This window comes from Citrus clementina, unplaced genomic scaffold (assembly GCF_000493195.1).
Source record: "Citrus clementina cultivar Clemenules unplaced genomic scaffold, Citrus_clementina_v1.0 scaffold_1, whole genome shotgun sequence".
NCBI classification, from domain to species: Eukaryota; Viridiplantae; Streptophyta; class Magnoliopsida; order Sapindales; family Rutaceae; genus Citrus; species Citrus x clementina.
The window spans coordinates 22,359,076-22,385,228 of record NW_006263303.1 but is presented as its reverse complement, the minus strand read 5'-3'; the positions used below and the strand labels follow the sequence as shown (position 1 = coordinate 22,385,228).

The window sequence follows — 26,153 nt, the reverse complement described above, 5'->3', positions numbered from 1 at the left end:
ACATGGCGGAGGCTTCATCACCAACCGTCGCCGACCCTTCTCTTGAGCCTTGCTATTGTCCGTCTATATAAAGGCTTCAACTTCCTCTTCTAGTTTCTCATAATACAAACAAACAATTAGCTCTCGAAGTCTCTTTACTTCTCACACTTTCATTTCAGGTCTGTCTCTTAATCTGTTCTTTTTGTTTTTAATATGTATTTATTTTGCAAATACAATTAAATTAATCTGTTCAATGGATATCAATTTTATTTCTTTGATTGAATTGTTAATCCTTCGTCATTTGCTTAATGGGTTTTGAGAGCTTCTCGTTACTGTTTCTGGGTTTGATCACAAAGTGTAGCGATCTTTTCTTGAGGAAAAAATTTTCTTAGTGTTTAGCTATCAGTTTGCTTTTGGAAAATTGTAAGACATGGATTTGGTTATTGTAGTGTGTTTTAATTTCTTGAACATACTTCTCCTTATGATGTATGTGATAATCATGTTAATCGATGTGTATCAATATAGCGTGTTTGATAATATGCAATTTTATCATGCATGTGTTTTAATTGGTAAATGATTTTGATAATATGCAATTTTATTATGCATGTGTTTTAATTGCTAGATGATTTGTAACATTTGTTTTTTAAAATTCTAATGATTTTATTGTTTCTTATGATGGCTTTTGCGTGACTAATTATCTACCATGGTGGCTTTGATTTGATGTTGCAGTACTTTTGCACAGGAAACTTCTAAGCTGACCTTCGAAGGTTTTAGGTCTTCTATAAGCAAAGTACATGGTTGACATAGACAGCCAGATTCCAACTTCCTATGATCCCTTTGCTGATATAAAGGACTCCCTTGCCCCAGGTGACAAAGGGTACGTGCATCTCCGCGTACAGCAGAGGAATGGAAAGAAGTGCTTAACAACTGTTCAAGGACTTAAAGAGGATTTTGGCTACCAGAAGATCCTCAAGGACCTCAAAAAGGAGTTCTGTTGTAACGGGAATGTTGTCAATGACAAAGTTCTCGGGAAGGTGATTCAGCTTCAAGGTGATCATCGGAAGAATGTTATGATCTTTCTCGTTAAGAGTAAGATTGTGGACAAGGATCGTATCAAGATTCATGGTTTCTAAGCAAATGTGGTGATTAATACATATGGTTATGGTATAATATATGTGGTCTTATGTGATCTGCAGAGCATATCTGTAGTCTGTTCTTGTTGAGGTTTTCTGTATTTCTCTGGACTTGGATTTAAGATTTTCTGTTCTCAAGTTATGGATAATGATAATAAAAGTTATGGATATTTTTATACGGATGGTTCTGTTTCGTTTCTCTTCTATATGTTTGCGTTATTTTTGTGCTTGATGATGGTGGTGTGTAGCTTTGGTTGACGCCCAACACATGGCTGTTTGCTTACTGAATCTGAACCAAATTTTCGGTATGGCTGTTGATGGTTTGAAGAGTTTTTAGTGGTGATGCTATTGAACTCCTCATCGGATAAAGAAGCTTCGACCACGCGGATATCTACGTTTTTAAATGGATTGATAAAATACAACACTAACATTCTTTGCAAATTTAACCAAGATACGTAACGATAACTAAACTTTATTGCTCAGTCAGTAGTGCTCATAAACAGCATATTTCCATTAACTTTCTCTTCAAACATTGGGATGCTTCAAGAAAGTTCACTTAAAAAACAGTGGAAAAAGAGAAGAAAGAAGGATCGTTACTAGTCACTCATAAGCTTGCACTTGGTAAAAGGAAAATCTAAGGTCTAATACATCAAACTGGCAAATATCCATGGTATTCTGACAGCAAAAGGAACAGCTGTAAGTCTATACTCCTGTGATCTTTTTTACAAGGAGATTAGACCCCATAGCAAGAATACTGCATATAGATCTAAAAGAGCTTGGCTTGTGGTTGGGTTCCGCTTCTCATCATTGCACAGAATTCATCATAGTTGATTCTTCCATCCTGAGAACAAATGTAGGTGTGAGAACTGATGTAATAATACTGGAAACAAAATTTATGCTTCACAAGGTACGACTTACATTGTCTGTATCAACTTCAGATATTATTTCCTTGATGGTGTCGTCATCACCCATTCCGTAGTCTTTCATGGCTATTTCTAATTCATCTATTGTGATAAATCTGTACAAGCATTGAAGAGAAAATGAAAATAGTTCAGTAACTTTGAACCTTTGATCCCTGTCGAACTCCATTCAACTTCAACAAATCAAGGGCCACTCCATGGGATTCCATGTGCTGCAAATATGTCTCATCTCATAGCATATAATGTGGCAAGTATCCGTCCTACAGCTAATCTCATAGCATATGGTTGTATGTTTTATACTATTTCTCCCAAAAAAAAAAACCGTATATGCTGCTTCGCACATGCTTCTACAAGCTCGGGAAATGCTTATATCCTTCATAATGAAATGCATGCATGTCAACCTCTGGTAGTGGACCTCCAAATTTTGAAAGTTAGTGTTATGAACAGATTGCTTATTGATATATGCATCACTAACTTCAAGGAGTGAAGCATATAACATCAAAACAAAATATGGTCCTACATATTTTATAGGAATTAGCATATATCAATGATACTGATCCTGGTTCTATAGGAATTAGCATCCCATGAAAACTGTTAAAATTGTTTTCAGAGCTTAGAACCAAAAACTTACCCACTATTATCCTTATCAAAATGTTGAAAGGCTTTGTAAAGATGGTCATCTCTTTCTAGCTTGTGTCTGTGCATTGTAGCAGTGATAAATTCAATGTAGTCAATAGTCCCATTTCCATCCACATCAGCCTGAATTGTAGACCAAGGGGGTTAGTTGAGCATAATGCAAATAACAATGATCGAAAACATTCAGAGAACATTAAGTACTTACAGCTTCCATGAGCTGCTGAACTTCAGCTTCAGTAAGTTTTGATCCAAGTCGAGCTAATCCTGCCTTCAGTTCTTCGTAGGTTATCGTACCACTGTTGTCAGTATCTATGTTGGTAAACATTTGCTTAAGTCCTTGGATTTCTTCAGTTGAAAGATTTTCGGCAATGACCTACAGTTAAATTCGTCATTTACCCAGTTTATCATAATGCAATCACTTACACTGCCTATAGAATATAAGAAAATGCTAACTTATACACTGAGGAGAAGTACGAATGAAAGTATTCAATCCAATGCTGCCTTGCAGTTCACATGCTGATACATTAACATATATTTTATTAGACTTACCTTCAGTGCAAGTTTCTTTAGTTTGTTCATTGCCCTGAATTGTTTCATCCTAGAAAGGACTGCACTATCAATTGGCTTGTCTGATGCTTCTCCGCCTTCTTTAATCCATGGGTGCTCTACAAAAAGGCATTGGTTTTTCAACTTATTCAGAGAAGAGATAAATACCGAAGAGCAAAATGTCATCAAGGGCGTAAAATTAACATGGACCATGCCCAGCATGGCCGATTATCATATAGATGATCAGCGATTCAATTTGAACTTTAAATTATCACAGCTTAATTAGTCCAGCACTTGAAAGACTAGTAACATTAAAAACATGGACAGAACCATTAAGGAGAAAAACGATTTTTTATTGCCTCAACAGATTAGCGAAGATACTAAAAGAGTAAAAGGTCTCTCAAAAAAGGGCTAACAAAGTGGAATGAGTAACTAGATTGGTAGATACATACCAAGAACTTGAGCGGAAGTAATACGCTTTTTTGGGTCCTGTGTCAGCATCCTACGCACCAAGTCCTTGGCACTGCTTGATATAGTAGGCCATGGTGCACTTTCAAAGTCAATATCTCCTTGTAATATGGCGTCAAATATCCCCTTCTCCGTTTCTGCAACCCACATCTTACTTGTTCAGTAACTATCTCTGGACTAACTATACTTAATTTCAATAAAGAGGTAGAGGTAGAGCCATGCAACGCAACTGAATGAAAGTGAAAAGAAACTAATAGGTTTCCAAGAGAATTCTTTTACCTGCCCAGAACGGAGGTACACCACTAAGTAAAATATACAATATAACTCCAGCACTCCAAATGTCTATCTCTTTCCCATATCTTCGCCGTAACACTTCAGGGGCAACATAGTAAGCACTGCCAACTATATCCCGATATACCTTTCCTAGAAAATGGTCCGTGGAATAATCAGATAGGAATGTTAACAGCTAGATTAAATGCTGCAGAAAATGCTACAAGCATAAGCAACTGAGTGTATATGCAAATTTGAAGTTTTATAAACTGTTTGAAAATCCAGTTTCTTCATCAAGCAACGGACAATTATAACGAAGATATGCAAAATCAATAGATTGCATTCCTGACTGAGGTAACTTCAAGACAAAACGTTTTAACAATAATTCATAAAGCTGTTACCTCTGTTTCTTATCAGAAAACAAAAGAAAAATTCAGACTCATAGACTTGTTTATATTTTGATGTTTCATAGCATATTTGACTCATCCATGCTGTAAATCAACAAACTTACAACAATAGAACTTTCTAGTTTTGGAACCTGTCCAAGGTAGGTTGGAATCAATTTTTCAGCAATTCCACAAAAATGAACCAAGGATCAGCAAAACAAATGTTCAAATCAAAGAAAACCTGTATAATACTCCAAAATTTGACTTAGGGATGGCAAAAATCCCCATGGGGACGGGTACCCTCGAGGATTTTCCCCATTCGGGGAGGGTATGGGGATAATTTCATACCCAATTTCTTATTCGGGGAAGGGGACGGCGAAATTTTTTTACCCAATTTCTTATTCGGGAAGGGGACGGGGATGAGGTGGAATCCCCATCCCCTACCCATTTCCCCATTTTAATTTTTATTTTTTAAAATTACTAGTAAATAAATAATAAAATTTGAATTATAAAATTATAAGTATTGGTAAAAATAAAAAATATCAAAATATTTATATTATTAAACTTTTAGGCCTAATTAACTAATTAAAGTCCTAAATTTTTATTTATAACATTAAAAAGACTAGACAGATTCTATGAGCCCAAAACTTTTATTTTAATTTTAATATTCATTAAATATTTTAAACTTAAATTTAATTTTTATTTATCTTAAATCTAATTTTTATTTATCTTAAATCTATTTTTTATTTATTTTTAAATGTTATAATTGCCCACAGCAAATCACAATTTTAATATCTAATCTAATCTAATATTTGCTCTTGATTTGCTTCGACTTAACTATTGTGCTGTAAAGGGAATAGTCCACATTTATAAAGTGCCCACGCCACTATTGAAAAGTTAATTTTAAATCTAAATTTAATTTTATTTGTAACAATTTTGTATTAGGCTATTAATTTGTTCATGATAGTTTGTATTTCTTGCATGTTGCGTTACTTACTAATTTAATGTATGTGACTTTTGTAATGGATATTAATGTAAGATATATTTCGAATTTTACTTTTATTTAAATTTTTTATTTTAATATGATTAACTCAAAATCGAAAACAAAAAAATGTATTAATTATTCGAGGATCGGGGACCCTCGGGGATCCCCTGTTATTATTCGGGGCGGGAATGAAGATTCTCTTAAATAATTTTGACGGGGATGGGGAGAGGACGAGGACATACGCAAAATATAGGGGATGAGTACGGGGAGATTGGTCCCCTTCGCTCCCCTCCCCCATTGCCATCCCTAATTTGACTCAACAATGAAGGATCATCTGCTATATAACAATCTAAATTTTTCTTCAAGCAACAACTTTTTAAAACACATATTAAAAGTAACAATGCGAAAGAACCAATAAAGAGTTAAGAAACTTACCCTCTTCAATGAACACTGACAACCCAAAATCAGTTGCCTTCAAAAGAGCATTCTCATCCTTGCTAGACAACAAGAAATTCTCAGGCTTAAGATCCCTATGCATCACACCCATAAAATGGCAAATATGCACAACATTCACAATAGACCTGCAAATCGAAGCCGCGGCTCTCTCGCTATAATGTCCCTTAGCAATAATCCTATCAAAAAGCTCACCACCAGCACACAATTCCATAACCACATGCACAGATTGCTTATCCTCATAAGCACCCTTAAACTCAACAATGTTAGGCTGCCCACTCAAATGCTGCATTATCTGAATCTCTCTTTTGATATCATCTTTATCATTCTTTGTCACAAGTTTCCTCTTAGAAATTGACTTGCAAGCGAACTGCCTGCCGGTTGAATTCTCAGTACATAAATAAGTAACACCAAATTGACCCCTTCCCAATTCTTTACCAAAAGAGTAATGTAACTTAACATCTTCATAAGGTTTACCGAGAATTGTATTTGTATCTGGCCTGGGAACTGCTTGTTTTAGGCCAGAAACAGGAGCAGCTGCTGGTGTTGGCCCCGGTTTCTCAGGCCGGTGATGGGCTTGTTGCTGTGCTGGTGCTGGGGCTTTAGCAACTGTATTCGGTGATGATCTGTAGCCATGGGCATAATGCCGCGGCTTTGGGTCTTTACTTTTTGTTAAACAACCACCCATTCGAGCAAGACTTAACGAATTGGATCAAAAATACTGAATTGCCTAAAAGGTTAAATTTTTTAAAATGGAGAAGCAAAAGAAGGAACCCAGATGAGATAAAGGGAGCGTTAAGATAAGATGAGATATTGATTAAAAGGTAGTGACTTTTATGAAACCCACATAAGGATCTTGAGAGAATATGCAGGGGATGTGATGGGTAGAAAAGTAGATCAGAGTTAATGGCTTTTGAAGATCAGAGTTATTCAAGGACCGATGACAAAAGAAATAGGGTTAACAAGAAAAAGGAAGAAGCTTTGGTCAACTATTGAAACTTGAATAAAAGTTGAATATTTCTGAGAGAAAAAGCAGAGATAGCGAAACTGCAAAGAATCTTCTGACGCTAAGAGACAGCAGGCAGCAGCTTCACAAAAATGAAATGAATTCTCAATTACTCAATTAGATATATATATATATATATATATTTTTTTTCCATTTAAGGTATTAATATTTTAAGATCTTTTCAATAGGAAATGTACAAGTTTGGTAAACGTGAAATACAATGACTTTTATCTTCAACTATATATATATATAAAAAAAAATAGTTTTATTTTATATTTACTTTGTTGAGCTTTTTTTTTGGAAATATAAAAAGTAATGGAAAGAATAAAATTTTATAACTTACTATTTTGTGACTGTGTCTATGGTACCTTAAAAAGTACATAGTCGAACACTGGGAAATAGCCATAATTTATTGATTTTTATTAATTTTATGATCACTTAATAGTATTCATATCTCTTATTTTGTAAATAATTTCGGAATTAAATGCACGTTCTTGAATTTAAACTTTTAATCTCCTGTTTGTAAGGTATCATTAAATGTTTAAAATTAAAATTATGTATAATGATAATCATCTATATGAAACTTCTAATTTTGTCCACGTTCAAAAAAGTATAGGTTTAAAAACTAAATCTAGACTTTATTCACCCTTTGCTCTTTAAAGTATATATTAGACCCTTTAGAATCAATAATTTCAATCTAGAACTCTCTTTATACAAAAATATTATTTTACCATTTTCCATTGCGTTATGTACAGCAGCACCCACATTTCCAATCAGGCAACCCTTTTCGACACGTGTACGCGTAATCCACCGAAACCAGTACAGAGAGTCGGGCATTCTGACTTCTGAGCCACACGATCGTCTAAGATACTCCAATAGTGGGTCGCTGGGACACGTGTCGACATGGCGTTTGAAGAGAGGTGGAGTCAGGCTTTATGGAACCGTGATGTGATAATAATGACTTTTGTCTGTCAAGCTGCATAAAATCAACACGTTTTTAATTGATTTTGGGCAACACAGAACAGAAGAAAGTGTGCAACACACGGTTTTGTTTCTGTTTTTGAAATGGAAAAGTTAATCGTTTAAGCAATAAGGAAAGCAAAAGCATACTTTGTGCAGATTGGCCGGCTGTTTGTTTTCCTTTTTTTCCAACTTCTTGCAGAAAGAAAACAAAAGCATATTTGTTAAAGCCATGTCATTTTCTGGAAGCAAAACTGAAACTAATTTTGCAAGCATTGGCAACCTTTCTGGCATCTGCCTTTATCCCAATTTAAAGTGGCAATGCCAGGATATGAGCCATTTTTGTGGTCTACTTTTTGTTATTGAGTTGAAGAATGTACTACTGAAAAAAAAAATAAAAAGGATCCCCTTAAAAAATGTTATATTTAATGTAACCCTGTGAAGTCATCTGATTCCAATGTTATGTTATTTATATTTTGCACTTAAAAATATTGGAAGTCAGAAGAACAGATAATTAGATATAACAAAACTTAAATTAAAAAAAAAAGTAAAAAGTAAAAGTTTGATTTGATTGCTTTGTTGTTTTGTAGAATTGACATTGGACTCTTATCTTAGCATATGTAATTTGCTTGTTAATATTGGTTTAATTAATGAGCAGTTAGGATTTGATGTCACTATTAGGCACCATTTAGTTCCTAAAGATGAAAGAGCTTATTTATTATTTTCTGACCAAATTTTTTATTGTGACTTAAAGTCATGATCATGTTCATGCGTATGAATGCAACTGCTGTAGACTTTATACTTATAAATGGGTTATAAAAATTAATATCGAGATAATAAATACAGTATTCATGTTCTATGATGATGGCCATATCAACTGTGACCCGCTAACAAATTGAAGTGACATCCATTAATTATCAGTTTGCAATATGAATTAAGGGAAAAAAAAATCACCCCAGGCTGCCTTGGAAGTTTGTGTAAGTGATCATTGTTCTATTATTTAATTTTGCTTGCCACTCACCAACAACCCACCACTCAATTGTTTAACAAGACAGAAATAATGAGCATCATTTGTTGTGTGCTATTGTGTGATTTTTTATTTGCTTTGTTTAACAAGATATGATTGTTTTGATTGTTTTGATTGTTCCTAATTCTAATCGATGATTATTTCTTCACTATATCTTTTTTTTTAAAAAAAAAAACAAAAACAAAAACTATATGATTTTGTAAGTCACAAAAACATGCAAATATATCTATTGCTGAGAAAATGTTTTGCCTTTTCCAATAAAAATATGACTCAAATTTCTGTAAGAAGTTCCTCGAAGATGGGTTCCTGTTTTCATCGTTGCACAAAATTCTTCATAGCTAATCCGACCATCCTGCAAACAAAAATTAAGAAGTGATCAGCTTATAATAATAATATTCGATGCCGATAAGGCAAATAAATTAATAATATTATTGTCAAAAGTTTGAAAAAAAAAAAAAACTTACTTTATCTCTATCAACTTCGAACATTATTTCTTTAATCGTGGCATCATCACCCATGTTATATTCTTTAAATGCTGCCTCCAGTTCGTCTGCTGTGATGTATCTGCACAGGCATTCGGAAAAACAACTTGTGTAAATTGAACTTGCCAAAGGGTTGTGCGTTTTTTTTTTTTTTTTTTTGCCCCAACTCTTATTTAATTTATATAGAACGAGAAATTAACATACTGATCATTATTCTTATCAAAATATTGGAAGGCTTTGTGAAGATGTTGAAATCTTTCAAGCTTGTGTCTTTGCATTGTACAAGTGATAAATTCAATGTAGTCCCATTTCCATCTATATCAGCCTGCAGACATGCAAACAGACCATATCAGCTCATGATGCAAATAGATAGTTAATTAATCAATTAATGGGATACAAGTTTCAGAGCTCCTGAATTGCTTACAGCTTGCATGTACTGCTTGACATCAACTTCAGTAAGCGTGGATCCAAGCTTAGATAAGCCTGCTTTAAATTCATCGTAGGTAAGTGTGCCACTGTCATTAGTGTCCATTTGTTTAAACGTTTCCTTGTGCTTCTGTATTTCTTCAGCAGGAAGATTTTCCACAATCACCTATATATATATATATTGTATATGATACATTCAGCAGTTTACCAGTAGGCACAGAGTCAAATGCTAATTCATTGTACCTACTTTTGATAAAGTGGTTTTCTAGTAGTCTTCTTTAGCTGGTCATGACTCACGAGTGCTTAAATTCTAGGGAGATAAGGAGTTAAAATTTGACTTGAACTTATAGTTTATAAAAAAAATAATATTTACGTTCCTAATATTTAATTTTAATGTTCTTAATGTTTGAAGTTTACTGTTGAAGGACAAAATGTGACTTTTTGTTATAATATTTTACGAAGTAATTAAAAATATTGTTGACGAGAGCTATAAATGAAAAAATTCAATCAGACGTGTGGTTCATGATCCACACCATCTTACAAATTTTGTATCATTTAAAACGTACCTTTAGGGCAAGTTTCTTTAGTTTGCTCATTGCTCTAAATTGCTTCACCCTCGAAATAATGGCAGTGTCAATTGGCCTGTCCCATGCTTCTCCATTTTCATAATTAAGCCAAGGGTGCTCTGCATATATATCATACCATATTTTTTTCAGTAGTATTAGTGTGTATATAGTCATTCTCTAGTGCATCCAAACTCCTTTTTTTTTTTTTTCATACGGACACACGTTTAAATCATGTGCTTTAAGAGGATTAGTTTTTAATACTGTTAAATTGCATAGCTTTATAGTTCATTAAAAAAGTGTGTCCACATTAAAAAAAATGACTATATATATATATATATATATATATATATATATATAAGGGATAAACTAATAATAATATATAACTTGAGGATCAATATAATACTTAATTAATTTATACTTAGAATTTGAGCGACAGTAATCTGGTTGTTTGGATCCCGAATCAGCATCCTGCGAATCAAGTCCTTCGCACTGCTTGATATAGTTGGCCATGGATCACTTTTGAAGTCAATTTCTCTACTCATTATCGCCGTTAAAGTTCCATACAACGACTCTGTACAGAACATATATATAGCACTTGTGAGTGATACTATTCTGACACTTGCTAATTGCTGTACTTTTAATTAATCTATCTATATATATATATATAAAGCTGAGACTTGAAGATGTGATGTAACACCACCATTTCTCATATTTGTATATTCTCTATTATCTAATAAATAGAGAAATTTTCTTTTAAATTTGGCTTTTCATCTTCTCATAATTAATTTGATTGTTATTACACAATAACAATTATGTAAAAATTTTAATGAAGCATATTCTTTGTAATGAACATCCAATGGGGAGTGTTATGAATTTATTAAAATAAATGTAGATGTTCATAACATATATCTCTTAGTCTTCCCACTATCTCCCATTAGCAACCTTTAGTTTTCCTATAACTCCCACTATCTCACAAGGAATTATGATCCATAATTTTTAATTAATTTCATGGAGTGATTATATAACTATAAAATGAGAGCTCATCTTTTTATTTTATACACACACAATTGGAATGAATAAAATCACTCTATAATATATTCTCTTATTTTATTCTTTATCTTGCGTTGCTTCTTTATTTGTATTGCTGGCTAATAGTTTTTTTTTTGTTTTTTATAAGGCTGCCTCATCTTTAAAAAAAATTAATTCATATTTTTTATCAGTTTCATCAAGTGTAAAGTAAGAAAAAATGATAATACTAAATTCTTTTTTCAAAGCTGCATGAAACGCGGTTCTATTTTCTAGTTAATAATTAAGTTAAGGGTTGATTTTAGATTATTCTAGATAAATGAAAATCTTTAAAATGAGAAATTTTAGAATACATCAGAGGTACCATATGAGCCATATAACAAGCAAATGATGTTATGACATGTGTGCATTTATTTTGAAAACTCATCATGTAAGTGGTGGTTATATTAAATTTAATTACACATGTCATGCATGCATCAATTGATTATAATACATTAAAGATATTCTAAAATTTCTCCTTCAAAATATCCTAAATTATTATAAATTTCAACTTACCTCTATGTTTGTTAAGAAGACCAAAAAAAAAAAAGTTTCACAAACAGGCCCCTATTTTTTTCCCTTATTTTTGAACAAAAAGAAGAATATGTTTTAAAAAAAAAAGAATATGTTCAGGGTTTTTAATAATTTGAGAATATTCTAAAGATTGTTATTTCAGAGAGATAACATGAAATTAACTTTTACCTAAAAAAGTAGTAAGCATACAGGCAATTAATGGTTTCATCACCTGCCCAGAATGGTTGTGCACCAGACAATAAATTGTACAATATGAGTCCAGCGCTCCAGATGTCTATTTCCTTGCCATATTTGCATGGACCTAATAATTCAGGAGCCATATATAAAGGAGTCCCAACCACTTCCTCATATACCTTCCCTGCAAAAATGTTCCAGTTAACCTAAAAATATTTAAAATAATATAAGACGAGGATGTAAATGAAAAAAAAAACAGTAAAAATGGTAAAATTAATTACCTCCTAAATGGCTAGCTAATTATCTTTTTGATTGGCTAATTTTAATTTAAAAGTCAAAAGGACTAAAGTCACAATTCCAAAGGATGAGAAAGTTAAGGGCTGTTTGGTGTCGTTTTTGATTCAACATTTTGGTTGGAGAAACATAAAATAATTAAACGCGTTACGTGGGCCTTTATAGATTAATCAAACTGTACAATTTAAACCTTATTATGTGTTTTATCTTTTAATAAATTTTCAGAAAAGTTGCGTAATATATTCTCAATAATTTCTTTAACAAACACTATTGAGAAAATAAAAATAAGCTACAAAACACCTTTTTATATTCAACAAGAAACTAATAATAACTTGGAAATTATAAAATAAATACAAAAATACGACCATTTATAAACAATATACTCGAGCAAAGCAGCTTTACCTTCTTCAAAGAAAAATGCCAAGCCAAAATCAGTGGCCTTGAGAGTAGCGTTCTCGTCGTCGGTAGTGAAGATGAAATTCTCAGGTTTAAGATCCCTGTGCATAATGCCGTTGGAGTGGCAAGCATGCAGGGCATTCACAACGCTCCTGAATACGGAAGCTGCAGCCCTCTCAGTATAACGCTCCCTGTCCGAAATCCGGTCGACGAGTGTGCCGCCATCACAGTGCTCCATAACAATATGCATAAACCGTTCATCCTCATAAACACTCTTCAGTTGGACTATATTAGGCTGCCCGGCCCCTCAGACGTTGCATTATCTCTACCTCTCTTTTCAAGTAACCCTCATCCGATTTGCTGGTCTTAGAGATAGACTTGCAAGCAAATTGCAAACCGGTTGAATTCTCAGTACAAAGATAGATTCTACCAGATTCACCTCTACACAGTTCTTCGGCAATAGTGAAATGTAACTTAATATCCTCGTAGGCTTTACCAAGAATTGTATCATCATCATCATCATCATCATCATATACATGTACATGTAGTTGAGGGGTTTGCTGTTGCTGTTGGGCTGCTGAGTCTGAGTCTTGGCTTTTGCTTAAACAGCAACCCATCACAAGGATTTTTCAATTATAGGCAGTGAAAGATGAGACCCTCAGATTATAAGGATTTTCAAAGAATATGCACTAGCAAAATTTGGAATCAATAATTGTGAGAGCCCCCCAAAAAAAAAATATTGGTCAACGCTTGAATTATGTTGAGAACCTCGGAATATGAAATGGGGGAGGGGAGAGAGACTGAATAGAACCTTGTAAGTTGATGAAAATAATTTTTATATATATTTCATTTCTAATCCTTTGTTAAATTGAAGATTACGGAGTAATTTATTCAAAGGGGACCGAACTTAAAATGGATTGAAGATTATTGGATTTGTGGACTTAAGATAAATTCTGATTAAATTTATTAGCCCAATTTATCTATTTAAAGAATAAAAGCAGAATAAAATGGCTTGTTTTGAAGCCTCTGTGATGAGCAGAGCAAAGCAATTGAATTTTGCTCCTAATTCAATTTTATGTAATTAAATTTTTATATTAGGGCTAAGGATAATACTCTGTAAGTGAAATAAATTATCTTTTATTCAATTAGTTTTGTACACGTATGCTTTAATTTTTCTGGTTCTTATTCAACATGTTTAGTTGGATATTATTATATCTTTTTACTAACATTGTTATTTACTATTGATTGTTAAGATTAATATTTGACTAAATATATACTTGAGATTACAAAATTAGTATGTATTGTTGTTGATTCTCTATCTTTATAAAATTGCTTACCCAAAATGTTTAGGAATACTTTCTTAGATATCACACTATTAAGCAGACGAAAACCTACACAAGATTAATTTTAATGGGGCATAATCGTTATATCTATGAGTAGACGTATATAAATTGATTTTGAGCTGTCACTCTAAAATTAAAAATTGATTGGTAATAGATAATTGTTAAGCTGAATAATGGTGGATTCTGAAATCTTGATAACTCTGTTCTCTTAAATTTTTGTGTACTCATCTTTAATTTACTTTCGTCTTTAGTTTAAATTTCTTGAAATGAGATATTTTCTTTTCAACTAGAATAGAGTTATAAGTAGCATAGATTAGATTTAGCTATCCTAAAATTAGCAGTCCCTATAGGTTTGACTTTGTTATTCTTAATTTATACTTTAATATACTTGTGCGCTTGTTAATACAATAAAATTTGCACAACAAGTTTTTTACACAATTACTGGGGACTATTGAAAAGTTTGTTTAATTTGGGTTGATTTAATTTTTATTCTTATTATAGTCTAGGTTATAAAAAGAAAAAAAAATTTATCTTTTAAATTTTCTATTTGCATGCCTTACTTTGGTTTATTTATATATGAAGGGTTGGATACTATTTGGTTTGATTTGATTCTGATCCAAAAGTGAAACAGAACTGATTAGTTCTTAAAAACTAGAAACGAATGTGAACCTAATTTTCTAACCGTACCAAATTGTTTCATTTTAGTTTGGATCAGTTTATAGTATTTGATTTAAGAAATTTAGTTTTTCTGCTATAAGTTTTAGACTTTTCACCTAAGGATGATCTTTAAAAAAAAATAAAAATTCAATTAGAACCACTAACAATTCATGTTTATACTACTACAACAACAACAACAATAATAAATAATTTTGTAATAATTAAGTATTATTGTGTGTATGTGTATATATATTAATTTTTTTATTTTATGAAGTCATTGATTCCAAATTTTGATGTTTTTGTAGAAAATCAATTTTTGGAGATGTTTATGAACTCTAATTAATCTTATTAAATTTTTTATTGAATGCCAACATGTTCACAGTGGCTTTGTATAATATTTATGATTTTTTTGACATAGTTATAACTTGTTAAAAATCAGCCCTGCAAGATGTTCTAGTGTAGTTTAGTGAATTGATGTGCTTAAGTAAGAGTAAATGGTTTTAAGGTTTTTGGATTTCTTATCAAGGTCAAAATTGAATAAAATATTAATAAGAATCTTATCTTGATAATTATAAGTCAAAAGTGAGCTCGTGTGATTGGGGTTATTATTACTTGCTTCGAATCGAGATAAGTGAATTCATGCATAATGTTTATGATAAGTATATATATGTAAATATTTGTGAAAAGAATAATGGATTTCAGGTGGATTGGCATTTTATTATATTGAAGTAATTTTAACCTTATAGTTTATGATAAAAAGTTATATTTTGACTAAAAACTTACTTAAAATGTTTTCTTAAATTTGTTTTAAAAATTACTTTAAAAACTTGTCTTTTCATAAATTGTTCTCCTTAGAAATATTTGTAAAGCTTTGCTAATTCAACGTCTTATAAGAGTGTTTTATTGAAATATTACTGAATGATTGATATTGAAACACTAAAAACTATATTTAACGTTTTGACTCTTTATCCGTAGTTACCTATTGAGAATTATTGCGGGGTAACGTACCCTGATTGAACTACTGACTAGGTCACTAGGGTTAAAGTGACTTATTGAACTATTGACAGGGTCACCGCGGTTATGAACTACTGACAGGGTCACCGCGGTTAAAGTGACTTACTGAACTATTGGCCGGCTCATCGGGAATACATGTGACACTATATGGCCGGAGCAATTGAACAAATGAAAATGTTTTATTGATAAATGATTTCTTAGATGATTATTTATTGAAAATAATTATTTACGTTATGACTTAATTAATTATGGGTTTTACCTCTGCATATGTATTAGATTATAAAATGATTATTAGTTTTTATTTTATGGTACTTTAAATTGATTGTCATGTACATTATCGTTATTAATAACCTTATGCATGAGTTTGCTTACCAAGCTAATGGCTAACCCCTTGTCTCTAACATTTTACAGATTGATTTTAGAGATTTGAGTCTTTTGGTCTAAAGAAGAGGATTTATTAGCAAAAAAGCTTTGGCATTTTCTAGATGAATAAATTGTTGCTACTTTAGTTATTATTTAGACCTGAATTTTTAGTTTGGAGGATTACTATTATATTTATAATTTTAGAGATTATATTTCGACTATGGCTAGTATTAATGTTCTTTTGGGAATTGCAATAAGATTAATATTATGAGATTTTATTTCAAATTTCTCTTGCGATTCTTGAGTGAATTTGGGGTGTTACAATTGGTATTAGTTCTTCATCAACCTCATATGGCTCATAAACTTCTCGTCCTAATCATGCTGCTTTTAATTGCTACAATGGGATGAATGATGCTCCAAAATTCAATCCACATTCTACTTCTCAGATTGTTCCTTCTCTAGAAGTAGTAGAGGATACATATTGGTATATAGATACTAGAGCTTCAAGTCATATCACAAATGACTCAGGTAAGCTCTTTGATTTAAAACTTTATCTTGGATCATAATCACTGCTTGTTGGAAATGGAAATACATTGCAAATTAAACATGTTAGATTTGTATTGCTTGCTACAATGACACATAACTCATTACTTCTCAATCACGTCCTCTATGTTCTAGACATTACCAAAAAATTATTAAGTATCTCACAAATCTTAACTGATAATGATGTTGTTGTTGAATTTGTTGAAATTTTCTATTTTATTGAGGCCAGGAAAAGAGGAATCCTTTTGCATAGAGGGGTAGCTAAAGAGGGCTTGTATCAGATTCAAGAAATTTCTTCTTCTCTTCAAGTGTCAAGTGAATGCTCTTCAGTTTTGTGTTGTCGAGATCTTTACAATAAGCCTATATCCATCTTTGTTACTTTTTCTAATTCTAATGTGTTTAATTCATTTGCATTTACTGGTATTAATAAGCCATGTAATCAAACTGCTCTATTAGTGTATGTATTCCCTTTTGATATCAATCTACTTCATCAGAGATTTGGTCATCAAGCTCCACACACTTAAAACTGTTATAAAGACTTGTAATGTATTTGCCGGAATTAATAAAACTACGGATCTTAGCTTTTGTAATGACTTGTCAATATGGCAAGAATCATCTTAAACATTTTGATTATGTTATTACAAAAACAACAACACCATTACAATTATTTTATGTTAATCTTTGGGGGGCTTCCACACATTACCTCTACTCAAGGTTACAACTATAATTTGTCAATCTTAGATGATTATAGCAGGTTCATATGGATTTTTCCACCGACCACTAAATATATTATTTACAAGTCTTCACTACCTTTAAAACTTTAAGTAAAAAACATATTGGGGGTTGAATGCAGATCTTTTTCTTCCCTATTAGCTACTTCTGGTATTCATTTCAGGCATCCTTATCCTCATATCCATTATCAAAATAAAAAAAAATTAAGAGAAAATGTAGGCATATAGTTGACATTTGGCTGACCTTATTAGCTCAATTCAATTTGCCTCTTAGCTTTCTGGTGGAATGCATTTCCCACCGTTGTTTTTCTTATAAATAGATTGCCTATTCCTGTTTTGAAAAATATTTCATTTTATTTCATACTTTTTCTTTAAAAGCGAGACTACTCTATTCTTAAAGTCTTTGGTTGTGCCTGTTACCCTTATCTCAGGCCTTATAACAAACAAAAACTTGAATTCAGGACATGTAGATGTATTTTTATAGGTTACAACCCACATCATAAAATTTATCAATGTTTGCATTCTTCTGGGAGAGTCTATATTTCTAATCATGTCATTCTTGATGAAAAATCCTTTCCTTATAAGTTAGGTGTTGATTTCTCCTTTGTCTCTGATTTTCTTTTTGTCAAGTTCTGACAATAAAGTGTCAAGTTCTGCAATACAAGTCTTTCAAACAAACCCTGTAGAAACTGATTCCCAAGGTCCTTCTCAATAATCATCACTGTAAATATTCTCTTCTCCACCACCTTCTTATCCTCATATATCTGACTCATACTATAACTCATTAAATTCACTAATCACTAGTACATCTTCACATTATGATCCTCCTATATCTCACTCAAATTATAATTCACCACATTCACTAATCATTAGTATATTTTCACATTCATTTCCTGAACACCATTTACCTCATTTTCAGCCTCTTAGTCATCATATGATTACTAGGCTGACATTTTCAAACTTAAGACCTATCTTACCGCCCTCTTAGCTTAACTAACCAAACTAGCCTCAGTAACTCAAGTATTAGAAGATCCAAAATGGTTTAATACTATGTAAGAAGAGTTCAATGCTTTTCAGAACAATCATACTTGGATTCTAGTGCAACCAACAACATCAGTCAAGATAGTAGGCAACAAATGGGTTTTCATAATTAAATATAACTCAGATGGCTCAATTTCAAGGTACAAAGCTAGATTTGTTGCAAAAGGTTTTCATTAAGCTTATGGTGTAAATAACATTGAAACCTTAACCCTGTTATTAAGGCTTCTACAGTGAGCATAATTCTGAGTTCAATAGTGATGAGCAAATGGGTTATTAGACAAGTTGATATTAATAATGTTTTTCTCAATGGCATTATTGTTGAAGATGTGTACATGGCACAACCAAAGGGTTTTGTTGATCTTTCTAAACCTCATCATGAATATAAGCTACAAAAGGTATTGTATGGTCTCAAATTGGCACCTAGAGCCTAGTGTGATATGTTCAATGCAATGGCAACTCAATAGAACTTTAAGCATTCAAAGTCAGATTCTTCTTTGTTTTATAGATGGGATGGTGGTCATATTTTTCTGGTATTAGCCTATGTTGATGACATTATTATTACAAGATCTAATCCTCAAAGTGTCTTGAAAGTGGTATCTGTTATGCAAGACACATTCGCTTGTAAAGACTTAGGAGAGCTTTATTATTTCCTTGGCATATAAGTTAACAAAACCAAGGAAGGAGTTCACTTGTCACAAAGTAAATACTAGCCGACTTGCTGGTCAAACATGATATGAACACATGCAGTCCAGCACTAAATCCAATGGTTACATCTCATTCTTTTACTAGAGACTCAAGAATTGTTATCTCAAATGCCTCTCAGTATAGAAGTACTACAGGGGCATCGCAACGTGTAAAATTGACAAGACTTGAAACAACATTTTAGTGAACAAGTTAAGTCAATTTCTTTCAGCCCCAACAGATGAGCATTGGCAGGCATGCAAATGACTACTTAGGAACTTGAAAGGAACAATTCATTATGAGCTTTAGTTCTATTCTAATGGCAGTCAGCAAATTAATCACTTTAGTGATTTAGTTTGCGTATGTGATAGAGATGATAGGAAGTCTATAGTTGGATATGTTATTTATTTTGGATCAAATTTGCTCTTTGGTCTTCAAAGAAACAATATGTAGAGTACATAGTCAGAATATAGAGCCTTGGCATTGGCAACAGCTGAAGTTCTGTGGATTAAAGCTTTGCTCAGTGAATTAATGCTTAAGACTGATCATACACCAATTATGTGGTGATATAATCAAGGAGCAATTGCTTTGGCTACAAATCCAATGTATCATACCAAAACCAAACACATTGAACTAGATATACATTTAATTCATGAAAAAGTTCAAGTTAATCAAAACATAGTCTGTTTTGTTCCTAGTGCTGATCAAACTGCTGATATACATGCTAAAGCTTGACTTATGGACAGTTTTCATTATCTCAGAACCAAGCTGAACATTCGTCCTGGACAATTCATTCAGCTTGAGAGGGGATGTTAGCATGTGTGAAACAGAGAAAGCAGAGCACCACGAACTCACTGAGTAGACAAATAGTTGAATAAATCTTAGCTGCAGACATGTCAAAATTAGTTATACATGTCAGCTGCAATTGTGACAAACTATTTACCGTGTAGAATAGTCTAGTACCTTCTATGATCAATTTGTTAGATTCATTAGTGTTACTATATAAGCTAGGTTATAGTCATTCTCATTAGTTTCTGATCTATAACAGATTTGAGCATTGTTTCCATAACTTCTCTTCAAACTTTCCTTTAGTTTCTAGAACTTTCTTGCTTGCCCAACACTCATTTTACTTTCTCTAAAAGTGGACAAGTGATGGAAGCAGATGCGTTTATGAGGATTAACAAGATAATAATGAGCATCAAGTTTACACACTATTGCAACACGCACGCTTTTACAAAGCATCTCTTACGAAGCGTACAACGAGCGCAAAAGGATTGACTTCAGTTTGATCAAATACAATCATAAAGAAAGGAGCAGAGACATAAAAAATGAAGGGCAATAGGCAACCAATCACACAAACCGCAATGGTGATGGCCAAACTGTTAGACAACACGGCATACAAACCCGTCACAAATGCTAGTGTCATTGATACGAGTGCAATCCAAGTAAAGCCAATGGCCAAAGGAAGTGTGTCCATAAGTGATTCAGTTTTGCTTCTCCAAAACGACCAAAATATAATGGCGGCTGCAGCCATGGCTGAAGTCATGGCTATGGTATCTGTGATCACAAATGCCTGGAAACTTGCTCTATGAAGCAGAGTTGCCGTGCCCTCGTCGGGACCATCACTTTTGACGCCCCCTGGAATTGTGAAGGCTGCTGTGAATGTGAATGTGGCTATCAATGTTGCCATCACCGAGAGTGTTTGAGCCATTTCTTTGCCTTTTTCACCTTCTTCTTTAGAAACCTGCCTTTTCTGTTGGAGTTCTTCCGCAGACAGAGCTCGTTTTGCGTAGGCCGTCTTCAGCGCTTTTAATGTCAAGTGCTGAGTAGAGCAGAGCAAGTAAATATATATACAGTTGTTTAAAAGGAACACCAAGTAACCCCACAATTGAAAAATTTAGAGAAATTACGATATATCTTCTAAAACCAAAATAAAAATGCCCAAACTTGCCCAAAGAAGAATAGACGGTTAGGCTAAAAAGAAGGATCCCTTAGTAGGATGGACAATCTACAAGACATCAAAATCCTTGATATAAATCACTAAATAGTTGTACTAACTCTTATGTGTTTTGGGCTTTGTCCTCGGCTGAACTCAAATATGGAATTCTAATTAAATAATTAATTATTTGTCTATGTTTTTGTTTGGTTGGTAAATAATTCAATTTTAAAAGAAATGTTTTATCAAGGATTCTTCAAGAAATTATGCAAGCTTCTCGATTTGTACATGTTAGCCTTAACAAGAGTACGAAAGAAAGTGAATGTACCTTTTGGATCTCCTTTCCATTGGCTCTAGTTATCTCAGCAATTTCTAGAGCAGTATTGCTTCTGGCGCTGTGGTTTTTTGCCCTGATGTTCACACTCTTATGTCTGGAGAGAGTGAAAACCACATCGCTATGCAAGCCCATTGCAGCCAGATGCAACGGCGTATTTCCATTTCTATCAACTAAGTTAATCAAATTCTCCATTTCAGGGGACCTGAGAATGAATGACACGATATTCCAATTTCCATGTTTAGCAGCAACATGGAGGATGCTGCGATCACTGTTGTTGCGGATCTCAATAGCATCAGGGTATTTGTTGATAAGCAGTTTCAAAACCTTTAGTTTGCCATTCTCTGCGGCCAAGTGAAGAGGTGTCTCACCATTGCAGTCCCGTTTATATGCAAGCCGTTTGCTTTCTTCTAACAAGCGTTGTGCCATTTTAACATTACCCGAGGCAGCTGCATAATGAAGAGGATTCCTCTGGTGCCAGTCTAACCGATCGATGAGTTCTTTGTTTGTTCCCAGTATCTTGACCATGATATCTATAAATTGCAGGAATTGCATGCCTTCAGAAAAATCTCAAACGATATATACTGAAGACATTCGTTTAAAGAAATGAAAAATTAATTAATCACGGGCCGGCTCACCATAGTTTTGCCTCATGACAACAAAATGGATAAGTGTCAGTTCATCTGGCAATCTAGTGGTGTTAAGAGACTCTGGACTTTTATCGATGATGAAACAAGCAATATCATTTAACCTTGCATCAATGGCGATTGAGAGTGGGGTCTGGTAAGCTTTATTAATATAGCTACTTGGAACACTATCCTTTTCAACCAGAATCCGAATCACGCGCTTGTGTTGGTTTGTTACAGCATTATGCAGAGGTGTGTTACCTTCGATATCTGTCATCCGAAAAAGGCTTTCAAGTACCGGAGCCGGACCCACTTGATTTACCGCAGGCAAATATTTCATGATTTCACTGACGATAGCTCGGTCACCAATCCTGGCAGCAATATGCAGCGCAGTCTCATCCATCAAGTTTTTCTGACGGAGAAGTGAGTAATGGAGTCTCAAGGCAATAAAATCCTGTTGCCTCAGAATCTCCCGTATCACTTGTTGGTTTCTGAATCTGACAGCCATATGCAGGACTGCATTTCCTCCGGGACTTGAGGTACTGAAAATATCCTGACGAAGTGCGAGTTGCTTGATTTTATATTCATCCCCATGTCTCAGTACCTCGAGCAGTTCTTGATCCATTATCGATTATCTGTTCAGCTATGACAACGATTATTGATGCAGCGTTACATAGAGAAGCAACAAAGAATTAAGCAAGCTGCTGTCAGGAAAAATATGCTTCTAACAAAGCTGAATACACTGAATTTCTCAACCAACTTAATCATATTGAAAATAAGATTTAAATTGGGTGTGAAAAAATAGCTTACTAGACTTTAAAAGACTTTTTTTTTTTTTATGGTTATTTCAAAACATTACGTTTACATTGTTCTAGATCTTGAAAGATTCAAGCTGAAGTTTAACCCAAATTTAAATTAACTGAGTATGAAAATTATTAAAAGCTTCAAGGGGTTTGTGAAAAAGGGAGAGGAAAGAGTAAGTGAGAGAGACAAAAGGTTATGGACTATTGTTAATCTGAAGTTTAATTCAAATCGGTGTACGAAACTGTGAAGTTAAAAGATTAACAATAAAATAAAATTAAAGAAAAAAAATCGAAAATCGAAATTAAGTTAAATGAAAACATACCTTCCAGAGTCTTGAACCACACACACACAACAAAAGCAAGAATCTCAGGGCACAGTAGCAGTGCACAGCGCGTAGACCAGAGGAGAGGAGACTAGACTAAATCGGTTTGGCCGAAAGAGAGGGATTTAAAACCTTCATTTTACTGGATAAAAATTAATTCCAATGAAGGATGGAGAGATTTATTACTATATTATGGGAAATTTTACTCCCACAATCACATGGAGAGATACCAGCTATTTATTAATTTGACTGTTAATTTTCAATTAAACTAACAAAAAATCTCTGTGACATTAATTTTTTTTTTTGTTAACCTTTTTTAAGTGCAATTTGTTTACACAAATTATAGGATAAAATATCACCTCACCTTTTTTTTTTTAATCTTTAAATGATGGAAAATGAGATTCTTACTACCGCACCGTTTTGTGCTACCTATAAAAAAGGTTACTGTGGCTTGCACACGCGCACACAGCTCCCACAGCAAACGAGCAAAACCCACACGACAGTCACACCAAAACGCAGCCGTTTCTCAAGCATCCTCACTCTGCTCTGTGCTCTCTCCGTCAACTTTCTCCCTCTATCTCGCCGTGGGTGTCTCCACACCTGGTCGTTGGATCTGTCTCTCTGTCTCTACCCGTCGATTGCAGTTGCAGCTTCGCGTTCTCCCTCTCACTCACAGCGCCACCAATCTCACCTCACTCAGGCCACAACTCTCACCACCAATCGATTCACCCTCACCACGCTCCGTTCTTATCATCGGCTCTCTCTCTTCCCCGTGGATTGTGTCTTTCTCCTTCACGCTGCCGCACTCCCTTGGATGTCTCAAAATTTTGACTTGCCGCTTCACTCGCCATCGGCTGCCGTAATTGATTTCTGGAGGTAATTTGCTTCATTAATTTCAAATTTGGTTCTCTAGGATTATGAAAAATAATCGTTTGTTTCCCCTTTTTTTTTATATGACATGAAAGATAAACAAATAATTAACAACAGACAGAGGAAGAAGGAAAGAAAGGCAGTGGAGTGGAGAGATTAAAAAATCATTGAAGGAAAGAAACATTATTAAAGACAGGAGAGAGAGGGAGATAAAAAATATTAAAAAAATTAACGATCCATCTCCTTTAATCGTCACCCTTCAATTTTTTAATCTCTTCAATGTTTTTTTTTTTTTTTATATAAAGACGTGGTTGTTCTAATATTCATATAACATCAATCAACACAGTATGAACAACTGAAAATGTTGTCATAATCTATATCTCAATGGCAACAAAATTTAAAAATTGATTTTTTTTTATTGATTTTAAAATAAATTATTTCGTTAAACTAAAAAGTGTTACATAAAAGATCAGATATTAAATCAATAAAGTGTTGGCTCCATTGCTAGTGGAGCCAATCTTAGTGGCTTGACTGAGTTTGCTCTTCAGTTTGAGTCGTAGAAAAGTCGCATTTGTTGGGAGAACTTATGTCTCCTGGTTCGAGCGGGGACTTTTAATCTGAATTGTGGTACGGGCTTAAAGATACCTCCCACAATTAGGACCTTCCCTAGGATAACTCGTGATTAAGACAAAAAAAAAAGATCATATTAAAACATTATGGGTGAAATTGTTGGATAAGTATCATCCCATAATCTAAGCATACCGAACTTTAAACAAAATATTTTGATACGTATCTATTTTTGTTAATGTATAGTCAGTCAAAATCAATTTATTTGTAATATTTTTATTTATTAACTATCAATTATAGAAGAAAATTCTGATCCAAAATTATCTTGATTTAATTAACCAATCAGAAGTAACTAGATTACTTCGTTTTAATAGGACTTTTTCATAACAAATCTATTATTTGTTATAGGTGGGATTAACTCACAATCCGCATTTTCAGTTGATGTCGTGGGTTATGTCATTTAGTCCCATAAGCATGTTATTTAATAACAACTTCGATATAAAAAAATTTAGAACCTAAATTAAAATTTCGTTGTTTAAGAAGATTTGTTATATTAGAAAAACTCTTCTCAAAAGAGAAACTTAAAAAAGAGAGAGAGAGAGAGAGAGAGAAAGCCACTTCTATCAAATTAAAATAATATCATTATGCTTATTTGTTTTTTTTTTTTTTTTTTTGAGACTGATTAATCATCAGATTACTGCATTACACATATATTTATAATGAATTCTATGAAGTACATATATTTATAATGAATTCTATGAAGTACATGTCCAATACAAATAACCCCTCACAGGAGAGGATGTCCATACTCCACTTGCATTTCGCAAGGGAGAAGGATATAAAGAACATTTAGCCCCCACAATGCTTTTGTGGGGGCTAGAACCGCTGCCCTCACAATGCTTGTGAGGGCAGCAGCCCACCACTTCGGCCAAGGCCGAAGTGGCTATGCTTATTTGTTATGCTTATTTAATTGATAGATTTCGTGATCATGTATATGATATTAATTGATTTCATTATTAATTACTTACATTTGATTTTTATAATCCAATCAATAAATGATCCATATAAAATGTCACATCAGTAAGTATTCTAATTAAATATTTTATTTATGTAAACATAACATTACTAAAAAAATCATTGGTTAAGAAAGCTTACTCTATTATGTCTGATCATCTTGTACACAAATAAAATTAGCATTTAGCCATTTTAGCTCTGAAATTCAATTCAGCAATTTTATTCTGTTGAGCGAAGTAATAAAAAATACAAATCAAGCACCGGCCATAATGTATATATAAGAAGATAATCCAAGACTTGCTTGGCTGTAAAGAGCAAAAGGCCTAGGGCTAATTTACAATCTAACATGCTTCAAATCTGTTTGAAAGGGGAAAAAGCCTGTGGGGTTGAGGGTGCCAACCCAATCTATAATGATTTCGTTGTGCTGTGCTGATTATATAATGTACCCTTATTTTTTCTTAACTTTTGCAGTTATACCATTACAATAATCTTGGAGACATTTTGAAAAAATATATATATATATTGGTCAAACTAACCTCATAAGTAAAATAAAAATTAATCTAAATCTTTTGTTATTAATTTACTTTTCAATAATGTCTCA

The 26,153-nt window shown here is 33.2% G+C and overlaps 3 protein-coding genes and 1 pseudogene across 7 annotated transcripts in view; 1 reads left to right on the top strand and 3 right to left on the bottom strand.

Annotated features, from left to right (window-relative positions):
* Positions 1-45: 45 nt before the first annotated feature.
* On the top strand, positions 46-1,291 carry LOC18055413 (protein translation factor SUI1 homolog 1). 2 transcript variants are annotated; one of them, XM_006452309.2, is made up of 2 exons: positions 46-158; positions 722-1,291. In XM_006452309.2, exon 2 carries the CDS (start codon positions 774-776, stop codon positions 1,110-1,112), a length of 339 nt encoding a protein of 112 aa, XP_006452372.1. In that variant the 5' UTR covers positions 46-158; positions 722-773; the 3' UTR covers positions 1,113-1,291. The 2 variants fall into 2 exon arrangements, with proteins under 2 accessions (XP_006452372.1, XP_006452373.1); XM_006452310.2 differs by having other exon boundaries at positions 51-158; positions 709-1,288.
* Positions 1,292-1,602: 311 nt separating this feature from the next.
* LOC18055412 (calcium-dependent protein kinase 2) lies at positions 1,603-6,874 on the bottom strand. The gene is made up of 8 exons (XM_006452308.2): positions 5,759-6,874; positions 3,962-4,105; positions 3,667-3,819; positions 3,218-3,333; positions 2,874-3,041; positions 2,664-2,791; positions 2,031-2,130; positions 1,603-1,953 (listed from the first exon to the last, which is right to left on the bottom strand). Exons 1-8 carry the CDS (start codon positions 6,462-6,464, stop codon positions 1,879-1,881), a joined length of 1,590 nt encoding a protein of 529 aa, XP_006452371.1. The 5' UTR covers positions 6,465-6,874; the 3' UTR covers positions 1,603-1,878.
* Positions 6,875-8,995: 2,121 nt separating this feature from the next.
* LOC18055411 lies at positions 8,996-19,898 on the bottom strand (annotated as a pseudogene).
* Positions 19,899-20,217: 319 nt separating this feature from the next.
* The window catches only part of LOC18055410 (protein ACCELERATED CELL DEATH 6), a 41,550-nt gene continuing 35,614 nt past the window's right edge, over positions 20,218-26,153 (bottom strand). The window contains exons 1-4 of one of the 4 annotated variants that reach the window (XM_024192389.1): positions 23,102-24,307; positions 21,988-22,618; positions 21,344-21,882; positions 20,218-20,901 (exon numbers count right to left, since the gene is read on the bottom strand). In XM_024192389.1, the coding sequence (XP_024048157.1) occupies positions 20,311-20,901; positions 21,344-21,882; positions 21,988-22,600 (1,743 nt within the window). In that variant the 5' untranslated portion in view covers positions 22,601-22,618; positions 23,102-24,307 and the 3' untranslated portion in view covers positions 20,218-20,310. Of the gene's footprint in view, positions 20,902-21,343; positions 21,883-21,987; positions 22,619-23,101; positions 24,308-26,153 lie in introns of those variants that run through there. The other 3 variants (XM_024192391.1, XM_024192392.1, XM_024192390.1) reach the window with 3 other exon arrangements.

What these genes read in the sequence shown, in the direction of transcription:
- LOC18055412 (XM_006452308.2), bottom strand. Translation starts at nt 6,464, where the DNA reads ATGGGTGGTTGTTTAACAAAAAGTAAAGACCCAAAGCCGCGGCATTAT. An exon ending in GTCAGTGTTCATTGAAGAGG is followed by an intron (nt 4,106 to 5,758) that starts GTAAGTTTCTTA and finishes ACCATTTTCTAG; the next exon opens with GAAAGGTATATCGGGATATA. An exon ending in TGTACCTCCGTTCTGGGCAG is followed by an intron (nt 3,820 to 3,961) that starts GTAAAAGAATTC and finishes TGTGGGTTGCAG; the next exon opens with AAACGGAGAAGGGGATATTT.
- LOC18055413 (XM_006452309.2), top strand. Translation starts at nt 774, where the DNA reads ATGGTTGACATAGACAGCCAGATTCCAACTTCCTATGATCCCTTTGCT.